This window comes from Ictidomys tridecemlineatus, chromosome 5 (assembly GCF_052094955.1).
Source record: "Ictidomys tridecemlineatus isolate mIctTri1 chromosome 5, mIctTri1.hap1, whole genome shotgun sequence".
In the NCBI taxonomy this organism is placed as follows: domain Eukaryota; kingdom Metazoa; phylum Chordata; class Mammalia; order Rodentia; family Sciuridae; genus Ictidomys; species Ictidomys tridecemlineatus.
Window position 1 is genome coordinate 79,041,533 of NC_135481.1, and position 18,811 is coordinate 79,060,343.

General features: G+C 35.3%; 1 protein-coding gene across 4 annotated transcripts in view; it reads right to left on the reverse strand.

The window, feature by feature from the left end:
* Positions 1–392: 392 nt before the first annotated feature.
* Brms1l (BRMS1 like transcriptional repressor) overlaps positions 393–18,811 on the reverse strand; it is a 41,881-nt gene continuing 23,462 nt past the window's right edge. For 2 of the 4 annotated variants that reach the window (XM_021724713.2, XM_013357466.4), the window contains 6 exons: positions 9,795–9,891; positions 7,081–7,164; positions 6,361–6,425; positions 5,574–5,613; positions 3,377–3,524; positions 393–1,975 (listed from right to left, as the gene is read on the reverse strand). In XM_021724713.2, the coding sequence (XP_021580388.1) occupies positions 1,858–1,975; positions 3,377–3,524; positions 5,574–5,613; positions 6,361–6,425; positions 7,081–7,164; positions 9,795–9,891 (552 nt within the window). In that variant the 3' untranslated portion in view covers positions 393–1,857. The remainder of the gene's footprint in view (positions 1,976–3,376; positions 3,525–5,573; positions 5,614–6,360; positions 6,426–7,080; positions 7,165–9,794; positions 9,892–18,811) is intronic. The other 2 variants (XM_013357467.4, XM_005322690.4) reach the window with 1 other exon arrangement.

Sequence of the window (18,811 nt, forward strand, 5' to 3'; positions counted from 1 at the left end):
ATTTTAATAAAAGATGAGCATATACTTTCCTGAATCTTATGTTAAGATAGAATAGTATATATGACATAAATAATAAATTTTTGAAAATAAATATACTAAATCATAGTTTTTAAATAGTTTCTATTTATAATTTATAATTTCAACAGTACATTTTTATTAAAGTACAATATGTATGCATGAATATTTTTAATTAAGCATAACTTAGCTTTCTTCAACATCCAAATAGAACCCAAAAGAGGCTTAATTGTGGTTTAGGAAAGCAGAAACACTTGTGCAACACTCTACCGCTCCATATCTATTAATGTTAAAACAGTTCAAATCCTTCTTAGAAGTGGACAGGTTACAAATAATAAAAGAACTAAATGTGCAGAAGTAATTCAAGACACTGCAAATGACACTCAAGCACATCTTTTTATTATATACTAAATTTAAAAATACAAATCTTATTAAAAATGCTTATCAAACATTGTATACATAAGAACTGTCAAATACTGGATTATGACATTATGTACAGTTGCTAAGGTTAATCAGAAATAAAACAAAGTAGCATAACTTTGCTGATATTGAATTTCAGAAGTCAAATGTTTTAAAATTTGGCAACTGTGAAGTAGTGATCTGCACAGGATGTTTGCAGAGGTAAAACAGTAAGAAAACAAACGGAATCATGCAGATATTCTGGCACTAAGTGTTAATATGTAGATTTCTTCCTCATCCTCTTAAGTCTTGTTGTAACAGAAATTAAAGTGCATAAGACCACCAGGAATACATGATTTGGTTGTACCCTAAATATATACTACAGCCAACTGTGCTGCCATTTTGAGGGTTTCAATTCTTTGTACTGTTCCTGAGGCTTTGGAAGTTCATTTTGAATGTGGCTATGGGAAGGGAGGCCAACACTCTCTAAATTGCACCAAATGGCCCTAAAGTGTAAAAACGCCAAAGATAAAAATATTAATTTGGGAATAGATTCAAGGAAATTATCCCTATTTTGCCCTATGAATAAAATTAGAATAAGGACCTAGTTTTTACCTCTGGAAAATGCTTACTAAAAATCTGTTTCAAAAGATCAGACATGTACAGCAAGCACCACAATACTGTCAGTTACTATTTACCACTAACATACTGCATCATAAATACCAGGCATGAACACCTGCCCTCAAAAGGGTCACAAGAAATACAGGTAGAAACATGTTATCACTTGACACTAATTTTACTAATTAACATTAAGTATAATTCATTAAAAAAGGTCACCACCATACAATCAAGGAAGAGGAAAAGGAAAGCTATTCTACAAAAGTGCTCCTTTTAGCTTTCAAACCCAATAGTTTAATTTTGGGTAAAACAAGATTGTAAGGTAAGGCCATCAGTTCTAAATAAGCTGATGATGCCATATATACATACTCACAATATATGTTTAAATTTCAATTCTGATTTCACACTAATGTACTGGTACAAACCATTCATAGGAAACATTTTATCAGTCTTATTTACAAACATGATGAGTGACAAAGATATGGAAAATTTTAAAACTGCAGATAAATGTAGCCATAGTTCACTAAAGATGAGGCAGATTTGCATAATTTTTTTAAAAACAAAAAATTATTAAAAAGAAATCCCTACCATATATACTTATTGGTCATTGTACATAATATAAATGTACTGATCATGATTAAATTGTTATTAGTATTTCTTTTAATAACATATCAATAGGAGATCTACTTAGAGTACTACCTACAAATACACATTCTCTCAGGATTTGATGAGAATATTAAATTATTGAATACATTTTTTTACTCCCTTGGCAAATCACACTTGGTAACACTAATAAGGTAGATTTAGATAACACTTAAATCATGATTACGAATGTTTAATTGAATATTTTCCTTTCTGTAGTTGGGAAATATAAAGCTTAGATTTGCTTCCATCAGGCCTCTTAAACCAAACTTCATCATGGTTAATTGTTGTAATTACGGCACTAAAAAGAAAAAAAAAGAAGAAGAAAGAATGAATGAATGAATTACAATATGCCTTCTTTCCTCAGATTATTAACTGTCCTATTAAGAGGACATGCAGTCAAGAATATCACATTCAGGGGCTTGGGGTGTGGCTCAGTGATCCTCAGCACCACATAAAAATAAATAAGTAAAATAAAGATATTGTGTCCAACTACAACTAAAAAATACACATTTTATTATTTTATTTTATTTTTTTATTTATTTATTTTTTTTTTAGTTTTTGGCAGACACAACATTTTTGTTTGTATGTGATGCTAAGGATCAAACCACACGCATGCCAGGCGAGCACGCTACCGCTTGAGCCACATCTCTAGCCCCTAAAAAATACATATTTTTTTAAAAAGACATTTTTAAAAAAAGAATATCACATTCAGTAACACTCAATAGATAATAATCTTTCTTTTCTTAATAAGAATTGGTAAATTTTACTATTAGATCTACAGTCATGCCCTTCATGACACTTCAGTCAATATGTACCTCATATATAACAGTGGTTCCAATAAGATTATAAAGAAGCTGAAAAATTCCTATCCTCTGATGGTCATATCTGTCAAAACAGAGCATGATGTATCACTTACCTGTTTGTGGTAATGCTGACATAAAAAAACCTACTTAGCTGCCAGTCATATAAAAATATAGCACAACTATGTATAATACATAATACTTGATAATAAATGACTGTTACTGGTTTATACATTTACTATACTATACTTTTATCATAATTTTAGAGTATACTCTTTCTACTTATTTAAATTTAAAAAAAAGGCTACTGTAAAACAGCATGCTGTGTTGCATGGCAGGAGCCTCAGACATCTCATGTATACCACCTGTCTTGATTGCATCGAGGCCACTTAAGTGACTGACCTATACTATCTAAGTTGTGTAAACATACTCAATTGTGTTCATACAACTGGAAAAATGCTTAATGGTAATTAGCCACTGTGTACTGAACCTCTGAAACTGTGAGACCAAATTACACTTGTCCTCCTCTCAGTTGTTCTTGTCAGGTGTTTTGGTCACAGCGACAAAGAGCTAACATAATAGGTCCACCAAAAATTTGTAATTGTCTGGTTAAGGTCATTATATTATGATAACAATTAACCTAGTGTAAGAATTAACAAACAGAATTACTTACCTGGATAAATAATTCCAATACTTCCACTTGTATTAATGCTTGTATTCATGAACTTAATATGTACTCTTGTGTAAACTCATGTGATCAAATCATATGTCAAGTGAAAAAAGGATCCACACCCAACTAATGACACATTATAAATACCCTATGGAGGCTGTGAATATTTATTGACAATGGTACTTTAAAAAATATACTAAGCAACATTACAATGATAAAAGCTACTTACCTCGTAGGACATTCATCTTTTTTATCAATACATATTGTCTGTCCACGTATGTACCATTCACCATCATAATATAGTCTTCCCTCTTCAGATCTAGCACTGTGCAGATGTTTTTCCAGTTTCACAGGTGCTAAAGGGATCAGTTCAAAAACTGTTATATTAATAAGACATTGTCAGAAGAACAAAAGGGTCAGGACATTAAAAGCTAACACCAATCCATGCATACACATAGGAAAAAATACTGAAAGTATTTCTAGTTACAAACCTAAAATCTAATAAAAACAAGATAATTTGATTTCTTACATTTTTTCATAAATTCACTGTTTTTAATATAAATAAGTTAAACAGTAAACAATAAACCATAGATTAGATATGTGCCTTAAGGGGGAAGTAGGTGCATTACCAATTACTAGTTTAAGTAGTAAGTGCCAGTTTTAAATAGTACTAAAAATAACTGCCATATTTCCACTGAAAATTGTACTTTTTATGTTTTCTCCTTTGAAAGGCATATGATGTGACCCTTTCAAAAAAGCAGACTTTAATATATATTCAAAAGTTTCCTAAGAATTTTAATTCTAAAAATGATTAAAGTAGAACTTCTATTTTAACCCCAGAAATGGTTTGGCATTAGTCAGATAAACTCAATGCAAGGGGAAAAAAATGTTCCTTATAGAAGCACGTGGTAAAAAGCACATGAAGAAGGCACCTCTTCATCATTCAAATGTCACTTCCTCAGAGAGGTCTTCCCTAACCACTCTACCCAATCCTTAGCTAATTATAATCACAACTTTATACTTCCTTCATAACAATTAACATCTGGAACTATCTTAATTGCTTATCTACATATATATATATTATTCCACCTTCCCCAAAGAGGTTCAAAAAGATCTATCCCTTTTTCCCATTGTATACACATAAACTAAAATGGTTCCTGTTATATAGAAGGTGTTCAGTAAGTATGCATTCTTTTGTTAATTCATTCATTCAATAAATGTCTGAGCACTTCCTATACAAAATGAACAGTGCTGGGGGAAAAATGGTGACAAAAAGAGACAAGGTGATAGACTTCATGGAGCTTATAATTCAGTCAGAAGACAGACAAGTAAACAATTAATTTAAAAGTACAAACTGAGATAAGTGCTATCAAGAAAACAAATGAGATGCAATAACGAAGATAATAGGGGTTAGGGGAGACCCCAAAATGTTAAGAACTACTGCTCTAGAGATTTAGGAAGTTGCCATTCCAGTTAATTCCTAAGGGTAGTACTTCAGTATAACACTGCTGCAATTTCTTGACATGAAATAAAGCTTAGAGAATTCCTTGGATTAAAGATAAAATGGAAATCAATCTCTTAATAGATTATCTGCTAGAATGTGACTAGAAAGACCTTTCCCTAGTATTTGAAACATATGTTTTTAAAAACCTAGCTTCATCCATAAAGGAAATCTTCCCTCTAGTGAAAAAAGGCAAAAATAGAGAAAGTTATCCTAGACACTAATGCCCATTGAAATGCTGGTAGTGATTTTAAAAACAAGTCAAGAAGTCAAGCACAGTGAATCGGGCCTGTAGTCCCAGCTATTTGGAAGGCTGAGGCAGGAATATTGCAAGTTCGAGGCTAGCCTGAGCAATTTAGTGAGACTGTCTCAAAAAATATAAAAGGCTTGGGGTATAGTTCGGTGGTAGAATGGCCCTCCCAAGTAGTGCCAAAAAAAAAAAAAAAAAAAATCAAGAAAATGTAATTTGATGTAAATTTTACTAAGGCATATCAAAAATGTGTTAATCTTGGTGGACAATAAATTTCTTGGACGGACTCTGCTGTCAGCATTCTAATCTCTCCCTCCCTAGAGAAAACACACACATAAGAAACTTTGTCCTCAACTTCAGAGGATCCACAGAATCCCTGAAGTCAATCTACAAATGCCAAACATCTCCCCTAAAAAATCACTAGTCCATTAAAAAATACAAAATAAATACTCTTTTAATTACTGATTCATTATTAGCAAATAGTGAACACGGAAAGAAGAAATATACTGCATCCAGAAATTTTGAAACTTTTACATGAACAAGAGATTCCAGAATTCTTCCTAATTTCAGGTATAGTGTTTGTTGATAAAATGAAACCACTGATGGGGGAGTTAAATAGTATGCAGATGATTTTAACATCCGTGATTCAACAAGTCTTCTTAACTCATGACTTACGTTCTGTTTTCACTCTGTGTGGACCCAGTGTAGCCATTGCCTTAATTTAAAAAAAAAGGGGGGGGGTTGGGGGGAGAAGTTGTCTTGAGTTGAGATTGAAGACACATTTTGATATCTATTTCATATAAACAACACTACTGATTGGCTCAATAATAAATACAGTAAAATATAACTACTAGCTACTCTAATAAATTCTTAATGTCTAAGATGATAAAGAATATACACAAAGGATAACAATTTTTCCTAGAGATATTATCAATACCTGAAATAATTTCTAACTCTCAACTAAACAGTTTTTAAAAATGGAAAACTTTAAAAAGAAAACAAAGCTTCACTTTTAAACAAGCACAGAAATGTCTATAATTCTTGACTACTTAATGACAGGATGATTGACATATAATTATATAACGGTTCAAATGTTCACTTTTGTTCATTCAACAAATATTGGGTGTCTTCTATGAGCCAGGACCAAGTTAAGCACTAGGCATAGAACAATGATATTATTATTATTATTATTGGGTAAACTAAATAAATGCTTTTCTATACTCTTGCATAAATTATTAGTCACATATTATGGAAAAATTACAGACTGCTGACATGTTTCTAATTCCTAAAATACTTTTGTAGCCCACTATTATTTGTAATAGTGTTACTTGCCTTAGAGAAAATATTGCCAAAGCAAAGCACATTTATAATAATTCTATTTTTATATATTAGTAAAAAAACATAAAATTTTAAAAAGTAGTCTACAAAAATATACTTGTGATCCATCATTCTTTAATCATACCTTCCTAATTGTTGTCCAGTCTTCAAGAATATCAAGATCTTGTAGCATATAAACTATATATGGACGTTCAAAAGTCAAGGTTAATTTAGCTGTAAGAATACCACATTTTTAATTCTAATTTCAAGGTTCCTATTTTTCAGAGAATAAAACAATGATTTATGGACATAATTCTTTGGCATTAAGAATTATGACTTCAAATTACTTTAAAAATCTTAGTATTAGAATAAATATATTCTAGTACTTTTAATGACATAAGAATACACACTTAATCCTAGGCTATCATTGATTATAAAATACAGCACCAACCAATCACTGTTTTTAAGGTAGAGGGGGAAAAAGACAGGGATTGGGGGAAAGTATCATAGGAAATGGCAAGACTGATGTATATATTAGTTATTATTTAGGGAAATTTCAATTTGGGAAACAATAAAACATTTTTTAAAAGTACACAGAATTAATCATGCTGCATACTAAACAACTGTTTCACATCAAAGCCCTGATGAACTGTAAAACCACATTATTTTTCACAGTTGAGATGGGGAGTAAATATCTTCTCCCATGACCATTTAAATCTAAATTATATCTTCTACCTTCAATCATCTCTGTTTATTACAGGACCATTTAAATAAAGTTAATGTGTACTAGTCAAAAATTATAAAAATATTACACAAATCAAAAATGTACAAAGAAAAAAAGTCCAGAAAATTTAGAAAAGGATATCTGAGACAACAACTGGCTTCTTTTTGTCAGGACTGAAAGGATCCTTTCTCTTTTTTCTTGACTGAAGTTCATCATTCCACAACTCTGGCAATCAAATAAAAATTAAGTATTAGCTGACTTCTAGCGACCACATGAGAAAAAAGGACTATACTTTCATGGTTGCTATTTATTTACATATAAAACATATACAAAGTTTATATACATAAGACTGCATAACTCATGAGCATCTATATATTTATGAATTGTCCTCTGCTTTTATTAAAGTGAAAATCAATTTGGCACTTAGTGACTAATAATTAAAGAGCATATGTCAAGTACTTTATCAAAAATATATTATATGCATTGTTTTACCTAATCCTCAAAGCTACCTCTAAGGTAGGTACTCTTACTATTTCATTTTAATAGACTCAGAGACTGGTTTAGAAAAGCCAAATAACTGTCCATAGCTACCCAACTAGTTGGTAAGGGAGCAATGACATCAGACCTCAGGATATCTGCTTCCAACATGGCTACTCTATATCAGAGAAACAAAACTTATAAAGGATAAAATAATATATTCTCAAGAATTATAAGATAACCTAGTAAACTATTATGGTTTGGATATGAGGTAACCCCAACAGCTCCTGTTAATGCAGAAATATTCAGAGGTAAAATGATTCAACTGTGAAAGCTGTAACCTCATTAGTCCATCCTAGACTACATGGACTGACTGGGTGGTAACTGTAGGCAGCTAGAGAATGGCTAGAGGAGGTGGGTGACTGGATGTGCCCTAGAAAAGTGCACCTTTCCTGTGTCCCCTTCACCTCTTTCTGCTTCCTGACCCCACCATAGCTAAGCAGCTTTCCCCTTGATTCCCAGAGCAATGGAGTCAGCCATCTGTGAACTAAGATCTCTGAAATCATAACCCAAAACCTTTCTATCATACCTGAGAAATACCAAATTCACACTGGACTCTGTGGGCATCTCAGGAATTTGCAAGACCACACTCACTATTAAGGTTCCAGGGTACAGAAGGGAGATTTCTTTTCATAACAGATCATGGGGGTCACTGCTAGCAGAGGCGGGTTTAGGAAGCTGTTTCACCATGTTGAGCTGGTTCTGCAGGCATACAGAATGCTTGAGTTAAAGGGTCATGGAGGCTTCCACTGAGGTTTCAAAGGAAGGTCTGGGGAGCCAAGCAAAGTGTAGCAGGGTCAGGGTCCCTGTAGGCTGCCTCAGAGAAAGGTGCATGAAGCTGTGAAGATGAAACCTAAACTGGAATGGCGATCTCAGGAATTAAAAATGGCCAGTAACCTGAACTGTCTGCTGAGAAAAAGTACTGGCTGCAGAGACAGCCAGGCTAACTGAGAGGCCATGTGTGTTAAACAACCAGCAAGGCCAAAGGGGCAGAGTTATCCAAGTCCTCTGGAAGTAATAATTAATAGCCAAGTGTCCTAGACATTGTATGTAAAGTTACAGAACCTATTTGCCTGGCTGGGTTTCAGTCTTGCTTTGGCCCCATCCTTCCTTTTTATGCCTTATTCCTACCTTTTGGAATGGAAGTGTTTACTCTATGCCACTGTATATTGAATATATGCAACTTGCTTTTGATCTTTACAGAGGTTCATAGCCAAGAGTTTGCCTAGAATCTCGGGAGACGTTAGACTTGAAATTATGGGAATTGCTGAAAATGTTAAAACTGTGGGACTCTTGGAGATAGACTAAATGCATTTTGCATTGTGATATTTACTTGAGCTTTTGGGGGTTAAGGACAGAATGTTATAATTTGGATATGAGGTATCCCCCAAAAGCTCCTATTCATGCAAAAATATTCAGAGGTAAAATTATTCAGTCCTGAGAGCTATAACCTCAGCAGTCCATCCTAGACTGCATGGACTTACTTGGTAGTAACGGTAGGCAGGGGAGCACAGCTAGAGGAGGTAAGTGACTGTGGTGTACCCTAGAAAGGTGCATCTTCCCTGTGACCCCTTTCCCACTCACTATCTCTCCTTCCTGACCCCGCCATAAGCTAAGCAGCTTTTCTCTACTAGGCCCTCCCCCATAATGTGCTACCTCACCTTAGGCCCAGAACAATAAATCAGCCACCTATGGACTAAGAGCTCTGAAACTACTAGCCCCAAATAAACTTTGCCTCCTCTAAGCTGCTCTCGTCAGGTATTTTGGTCACATCAATGCAAAAGTTGACTAAAACATAAACCTTCCACACAATATAGAAAATCTTTCTATAATGCCCCAGAAATGGCCACTTTCATACTGGATTGATCTAATTAAAAATACATGTTTCTTTTTCCTGAGACAAAAATCTACCTCCCTGTAACATTTCTCCACTCATCATAGTTTGATGCCAAAGAGAAAAGGTTTGTATTCCTTGTCCCACATGACAGTCTTTCAAAATTTAGAGTGAAGAACATAAACAGTAACTGTCTACAATATATAAGAATAGTACCATGGTTCCATTCTTACAGTGGGTTCTTGTCATACTTCAGTCTGTCAGCATTTCTTTTCATGTGCTCTATTTTTTTTACATATTTCTAAAGAGTAAGTTCAAATCAAAGTTATAATCATAATCATATCAAATTCTTTAGAAATCACCCTTTTTTCCCTCCTCTTGGGACATTCTGTTTACATCAAGTTAATAGCAGAAGACAAAGATATTATGAAGTACTACAGAAGGTTTGGAGTCACAAACATCACCATCATGTCCCTCCTGTCACCTGAAGTAATGTCAATGCTGTGCCTGTCCTCCTCAAGCCTTCTTATCTTCTCCTCCAGCTCACTCTGGACTGTATCGTATAACAAAAGCTTTTCACTCTGAAAAAAATAGATTATACTTAAGTAGAATGAAAATGTTGTTCTATTTCACTTAAGACCAAATAATTTATTCATGATTGTTTGTTTGATTTTGGTTCTACTTGAAAATTTTAAAGAAGAAATATCACATAGATGAAAGAAATGAGAAAATAGAATCTAAATATAGATTTAACTACATGAAATTATATTCTCCTTAAAATATCTAAATTAGTATGTGATAAAGAGGTAAATATTTATTAAAAAAAAAAAAACTCACAGCAAGCTCTTAAATATAAGTAGGTCTCACCTGTCACCATAGTGGAGAACCTGACATTTTAAATATATCATTATAAAATGGATCATATTTTCTAACAGGATGATAACTGGGCCTTTATTGTTACAGTGTTATATTAAATAGCCCAATATATCATAAAGAGAAAGATTTAAGTAAAATTTTAATATAACCATTTAAATCATTCAATTAGAGTCAAAATTACATACTAATTATATCAAATCTCTCTATAAAACTATAGACAGATTAACCTGCAAAGACAGACAAGGCTATTTACTGGCATATCAGATTAAAACCCAGGTCTATAAGGTCCAATCCATTGTTTTTGATTATATAACATTATAGCCTTTATTATAAAAGCTATAAAATGCACACATATTACACAGATCCACTATATAAAAACCTTTTGACAAGTTTCCCAACCCACCTACCACATGCTTATCTCTAGGAAGGATACTAGGCTATTGGGATATAGCTAGATATGACTGCCTTGTGGAAGCTTCTGTGATATAGTTAGATTGAACTTTTTATGGAAGACATTAAGTTACACTCAGGTAGTAAGCATGTCTCCTACCTTTTGAGTTTGAAATAATTTACAGTCTATACATGCCCGAAGGTTGTCCTACATGATAGGGAAAAGATGGTTTTTGTCAATAAGAAGCAAACCAAGAGCTAGAAAGAAAGCAAAGCTGAGATTCCAACATGGCGGCGGGCGCGGAGAGATCAAGTCTCTGATCTCTTCAGCTGTGCAGGCATAGGGAGTCGTAAACAGCCTAATTCTGTTTGCTCAGGATCACTAGGCAATGCTGAACTGACGTGGATCTGGGGCGAGCTGTTTGGGCCTCTCAGAACACACACTGAACCTGGATCGGCTGAATTCAAGCTCCCGTTCGCCTGCTTCCCGCAGACAAACAACTGTGACTCAGCACTAATCCATCCGGCTGAAACAACCGGTCAGCCCTTCTGATCCTACGGAGGTAAATGCCAACCGAGCCTTCATAGGTAGTGGCCACAGGTTTGAAACGGGGCTTGGGAGAGACAGTAAGGACCCACCCGTTGCATTGGTCACCCGGCAAAGGGAAACGAACTGTCGCCATTTGCAAGAGACACCACCATGGCAGACAACTGACGTCATCAGACTGCAGCGGAGGAGATAACTTCATTGAAACCTGCGGCTACAGGTGTGTAATTCCCTAGCCTTCCCTCTCCACACATCGGGGAAACCTTAAGGGCCAATCTCAGCTCTCCTGTAAGGACCCCTCCCAGCTTTCCCGTGAGCACGGTAGCCAGACCGAGGGAATTAGAGGTGGCGTGGGACCCGCGGCGCGGGACTACCGCTCCCACCAGTGCTGACAGCTGAGGTCTCTTGCACCAGCTACCGGGGGTGTGGCTACCAGAGGGGCAGTAAAATTCGCTGAGGATTCTCAGCCCCAAGCTCTACAAACTTAGGGTCTGAGGGAATGGCAAACTGGAACAGTGTGCCCAGTCATTCATGACAACAGGGCTCCCGGGAGCAGCAGACCTGGCGTGTACCCAGTATTGTGGTGAGCGGCACCCGTGAGAGGGGCCTGGCTAGAGGAAAAGTGGGGAAGTGACTAGACACAAGAGGACGCCCTAGGCACCCAGGATTGGACACTCGCCCAGTCTGGGAGGAGGAGCTGCTGCACAGTGATTGGTTTCCGCGTATTGATAGGAGAAACTTGGCCTGGTGGTCACAGTGCCACCTACTGGAAGAGAAGTTAATCAAACTCTAAGACTGCATTTATTAGTTTTGTTTTTTTTTTGTTGTTGTTGTTGATGTTGTTTTTTTTGTTGTTGTTGTTGTTTTGTTGTTGTTTTTTAATTTTGGGGGTTTTCTTTCATTTTCATTTTTCTTTCTTGTTTTTTTAATTTTTTTTTTTTTTTACAATTTTTTTATATTTTTTTTTCTTTTTTTATTTCCTATTTTTTTCTTCTTTTGTCTTTTCATTTCTTTTCAATTATCTTATCCCCCCTTCCTTGAATTCTACCTGCTTACTCTCATTCTCTTTAGTGACTTTTTCCCTTCCCTTCTAATACCTTTCCTCCCAAGCATCAAATAAATTTATAGGAGTAAATAGTAACTCAGCAGTCAAACATAACAAGAAGTAACATGAGCAGCTTCAAAAAGCAAGGAAGAAAAGGAGTACAAACAATGCAGGACAGCCTAAATATTCAGGAGGACTTAGAGTCATCAGAAAAATGGTCATATAAAGAACTCAAGGAACACCTTAGACAGATGGAATGGAACCTTAAAGAGGATACGAGACAGCAAATTCAAGCAGCGAAAGAACACATTGAGAATGTATTACACAAACAGATAAAAGAAGAAGTTAAGCACCTTTATCAGGAGATAGAGATTATAAAAAAGAATCAAACCATAATCTTAGAAATGAAGGAAACTATAAACCAAATTAAAAACTCAATTGAGAGTATCACTAACAGAGTGGAGCAAGTAGAAGCCAGAACGTCAGATAATGAAGACAAATTATTTCATCTTGAAAAGAGTCTAGCCAACTCAGAAAGGCTGGTAAAAAATCACGAGAAAAACATCCAAGAGTTATGGGATAACATAAAAAAGCCAAACTTACGAGTCATTGGGATAGAAGAAGGTACAGAGATTCAAACCAAGGGAATGAGTAACCTGCTGAATGAAATAATTACAGAAAACTTTCCAGAAATAAAAAAGGAAAGAGATATACAAATTGAAGATGCATACAGGACACCGAGCACACAAAATCACAGTAGACCAAGGCCAAGACATATTGTTATGAAGATATCCAATATACAGAACAAAGAGAAAATATTAAAAGCTACAAGAGAAAGGAGTCAGATTACATTCAGGGGTAAACCAATAAGGTTAACAATGGATTTTTCATCACAGACACTGAAAGCAAGAAGGTCATGGAACAATGTATTTCAAACACTGAAAGACAATGGATGCCAACCAAGAATTCTGTATCCAGCAAAATTAAGCTTCAGGTATGACAACGAAATAAAAATCTTTCATGATAAACAAAAGTTAAAAGAATTTGCAGCCAGAAAACCAGCATTGCAAAGCATTTTGAGCAAAACACTACACGAGGAAGAAATGAAAAACAATAACCAAAACCACCAGAGGGAAGTGCCTCGGTAAAGACAGAGGGCGAGGGGAAAAATAATCATGGAGAAACAAACTAAATTTTTTTTAAAAAAAAAAGGATAAATAATCAAACATGGATGGAAGTACAAACCATATATCAATAGTAACTCTGAATGTTAATGGCTTAAACTCTCCAATAAAGCGACATAGGCTGATATCATGGATTAAAAAAACAAATCCAACAATATGCTGCCTCCAGGAGACACATCTGATTGGAAAAGACATACACAGGCTGAAGGTGAAAGGATGGGAAAAAATATACCACGCACATGGTCCTCGTAAGCAAGCAGGGGTGGCCATCCTCATATCGAATAAAATCGACTTCAAGACTAAGTTAATCAAAAGGGATAAAGAAGGACATTATATACTGTTAAAAGGAACCATTCACCAACAAAACATAACAATTATCAATATTTATGCACCTAATAATGGCGCTGCGACATTCATAAAACAAATTCTCCTCAAGTTCAAGAATCAAATAGACCACAACACAATAATTATGGGTGACTTCAACACACCTCTCTCACCATTGGACAGATCCTCCAAACAAAAGTTGAATAAGGAAACTATAGAACTCAATACCACAATCAATAACCTAGACTTAACTGACATATATAGAATATATCAACCATCATCAAATGGATATACTTTTTTCTCAGCAGCACATGGATCCTTCTCAAAAATAGACCATATATTATGCCACAGGGCAACCCTCAGTAAATATAAAGGGGTGGAGATAATACCATGCATTTTATCTGATCATAATGGAATGAAACTGGAAATCAATGATAAAAGAAGGAAGGAAAAATCCTACATCACATGGAAAATGAACAATATGTTACTGAATGATCAATGGGTTACAGAAGACATAAAGGAGGAAATCAAAAAATTCTTAGAGATAAATGAAAATACAGACACAACATATCGGAATCTATGGGACACAATAAAAGCAGTTTTAAGAGGAAAATTCATCGCCTGGTGGTCATTCCTCAAAAAAAGAAAAAACCAACAAATAAATGAGCTCACACTTCATCTCAAAGCCCTAGAAAAGGAAGAGCAAAACAACAGCAAATGTAGCAGAAGGCAAGAAATAATTAAAATCAGAGCGGAAATTAATGAAATTGAAACAAAAGAAACTATTGAAAAAATTAACAAAACTAAAAGTTGGTTCTTCGAAAAAATAAATAAGATCGACAGACCTTTAGCCATGCTAACAAAGAGAAGAAGAGAGAGAACTCAAATTACTAACATACGGGATGAAAAAGGCAATATCACAACAGATGCTACAGAAATACAGAAGACAATTAGAAATTATTTTGAAAATCTATATTCCAATAAAATAGAAGATAGTGAAGACATCGATAAATTTCTTAAGTCATATGATTTGCCCAGACTGAGTCAGGAGGATACACACAATTTGAACAGACCAATATCAATTGAGGAAATAGAAGAAGCCATCAAAAGACTACCAACTAAGAAAAGCCCAGGACCGGATGGGTATACAGCGGAGTTTTACAAGACCTTTAAAGAAGAATTAATACCAATACTTTTCAAGTTATTTCAGGAAATAGAAAAAGAGGGAGCTCTTCCAAATTCATTCTATGAGGCCAACATCACCCTGATTCCGAAACCAGACAAAGACACCTCAAAGAAAGAAAACTACAGACCAATATCTCTAATGAACCTAGATGCAAAAATCCTCAATAAAATTCTGGCGAATCGAATACAAAAACACGTCAAAAAAATTGTGCACCATGATCAAGTAGGATTCATCCCTGGTATGCAAGGCTGGTTCAATATACGGAAATCAATAAATGTTATTCACCACATCAATAGACTTAAAGATAAGAACCATATGATCATCTCAATAGACGCAGAGAAAGTATTCGACAAAGTACAGCATCCCTTTATGTTCAAAACACTTGAAAAACTAGGGATAACAGGAACGTACCTTGACATTGTAAAAGCTATCTATGCTAAGCCTCAGGCTAGCATCATTCTGAATGGACAAAAGTTGAAGGCATTCCCTCTAAAATCTGGAACAAGACAGGGATGCCCTCTATCACCACTTCTATTCAATATAGTTCTCGAAACACTGGCCAGAGCAATTAGACAGACGAAAGAAATTAAAGGCATAAAAATAGGAAAAGAAGAACTTAAATTATCACTATTTGCAGATGACATGATTCTATACTTAGAAGACCCAAAAGGGTCTACAAAGAAACTACTAGAACTAATAAATGAATTCAGCAAAGTGGCAGGATATAAAATCAACACGCATAAATCAAAGGCATTTCTGCATATCAGCGACAAAACTTCTGAAACGGAAATGAGGAAAAACACTCCATTCACAATATCCTCCAAAAAAATAAAATACTTGGGAATCAACCTAACAAAAGAGGTGAAAGATTTATACAATGAAAACTACAGAACCCTAAAAAGAGAAGTAGAAGAAGATCTTAGAAGATGGAAAAATATACCCTGTTCATGGATAGGCAGAACTAACATTATCAAAATGGTGATATTACCAAAAGTTCTCTATAGGTTTAATGCAATGCCAATCAAAATCCCAATGGCATTTCTTGTAGAAATAGATAAAGCAATCATGAAATTCATATGGAAAAATAAAAGACCCAGAATAGCAAAAGCAATTTTAAGCAGGAAGTGTGAATCAGGCGGTATAGCGATACCAGATTTCAAACTATATTACAGAGCAATAGTGACAAAAACAGCATGGTACTGGTACCAAAACAGGCGAGTGGACCAATGGTATAGAATAGAGGACACAGAGACTAATCCACAAAGTTACAACTATCTTATATTTGATAAAGGGGCTAAAAGCATGCAATGGAGGAAGGATAGCATCTTCAACAAATGGTGTTGGGAAAACTGGAAATCCATATGCAAAAAAATGAAACTGAATCCCTTCCTCTCGCCATGCACAAAAGTTAACTCTAAATGGATCAAGGAGCTTGATATCAAATCAGAGACTCTGCGTCTGATAGAAGAAAAAGTTGGCTCCGATCTACATATTGTGGGGTCGGGCTCCAAATTCCTTAATAGGACACCCATAGCACAAGAGTTAATAACAAGAATCAACAAATGGGACTTACTTAAACTAAAAAGTTTTTTCTCAGCAAGAGAAACAATAAGAGAGGTAAATAGGGAGCCTACATCCTGGGAACAAATTTTTACTCCTCACACGTCAGATAGAGCCCTAATATCCAGAGTATACAAAGAACTCAAAAAATTAGACAATAAGATAACAAATAACCCAATCAACAAATGGGCCAAGGATCTGAACAGACACTTCTCAGAGGAGGATATACAATCAATCAACAAGTACATGAAAAAATGCTCAACATCTCTAGCAGTCAGAGAAATGCAAATCAAAACCACCCTAAGATACCATCTCACTCCAGTAAGATTGGCAGCCACTATGAAGTCAAACAACAACAAGTGCTGGCGAGGATGTGGAGAAAAGGGTACTCTTGTACATTGCTGGTGGGACTGCAAATTGGTGCGGCCAATTTGGAAAGCAGTTTGGAGATTCCTGGGAAAGCTGGGAATGGAACCACCATTTGACCCTGCTATTGCCCTTCTCGGACTATTCCCTGAAGACCTTAAAAGAGCATGCTACAGTGATGCTGCCACATCGATGTTCATAGCAGCACAATTCACAATAGCTAGACTGTGGAACCAACCCAGATGCCCTTCAATGGATGAATGGATAAAAAAAATGTGGCATCTATACACAATGGAGTACTATGCAGCAATAAAAAATGACAAAATCATAGAATTTGCAGGGAAATGGATGGCACTAGAGCAGATTATGCTTAGTGAAGCTAGTCAATCCCTATAAAACAAATACCAAATGTCTTCTTTGATATAATGAGAGCAACTATGAACAGAGCAAGGAGGAAGAGCAGGAAGAAAAGACTAACATTTAACAGAGTCATGAGATGGGAGGGAAAGGGAGAGAAAAGGGAAATTGCATGGAAATGAAGGGAGACCCTCATTGCTATACAAAATTACATATAAGAGGTTGTGAGGGGAATGGGAAAATAAACAAGGAGAGTAATGAATTACAGTAGATGGGGTAGAGAGAGAAGAAGGGAGGGGAGGGGAGGGGAGGGGGGATAGTAGGGGATAGGAAAGTTAGCAGAATACAACAATTACTAATTGGGCATTATGTAAAATTGTGGATGTATAACCAACGTGATTCTGCAATCTGCATTTGGGGTAAAATTGGGAGTTCATAACCCACTTCAATCTAATGTATGAAATATGATATGTCAAGAGCTTTGTAATGTTGTGAACAACCAATAAAAAAAAATAAAAAATTAAAAAAAAAAAAAAGGAAGCAAAGCTGAAAAAGACTAGAACTAGATATCATGTGTCATATGAAAAAAATATTGCATGTTGCTTTCTATACTTCCCTTTGCTTGTACTCATTTTGGTAAAGTCTTTTGAAATATTCCAGCCTTAAATACAATGTGCTATAAGAACTGGGAAGTGTTATTTATCAAAGTAAAAAAAAAGTAGGCTCCCTCCATGGTCAAGACACTATAGCAGCTATAAACAGATATAGTTTCCCTAACCAAAATGATTCTAAACACATAACTGGAGGGATAAGCCTTCTGCTTTTAAAAATATGAACCTTTGGGGGCTGGGGTTGTGACTCAGTGGTAGAATACTCGCCTAGTGTGGGTGAGGCACTGGGTTAGATCCTCAGCACCACATAAAAATAAATAAATAAATATAAAGACATTGTTTTTTAAAAAAATGAATGTTTTACTTGTGTATTCTCTTCCCTTCGTAGGCTGGGCAGAACTTCTATAATAAGTACATTAATCGTTCTTTATAATAATTTTTAAAAAGCCACAATGAGACTGAAATGTTTAAAGCTTTGAAAGCATTAATAAAGTTATTAAAGGTACAGATAGAAGTTCCTTGAATCCATTCCCTTTCTTGTTTCTCTCCTATTCTTTTAGAAAATTCTTTTCCACCTTGCAGGACTTTCAAAAGGCTCCCTTAAAGAGGAAAGAAAGTCAGAATAGAACAACTAGAGGATATCTAGAAAAAAGAGGAATACCCAAACTCCCTTGTTTTGGTGCCTATAGAGGATTCTTTGTTCAATGGATAATTTAATCATTTAAAAATACTATTTACTGGGCTGAAGAGGTAGCTCAGTGGCCCAGTGTTTGCCTAACATGCACAAGACCCTGGGTTCAATCCCCAGCACCACAAATAAAACAACAAGGAAAAAAAAAACTATTTACATGTACATATTTGAATTCAATATCCTACATCACTCCACTTTTCACACTTAGAACCTGATCATCACCCCTTTCTCAGACTGACACCTATGCTGCTCTCCTCAGTGCAACTTTAAAGAACCCCAAGAGAATGGCCCCAAGTTTCCATTTTTGTACTATCCTCACAGTAAGTTGTGTTCTGAATCAACTCCCCTTTGGTGGTTGCCCCAA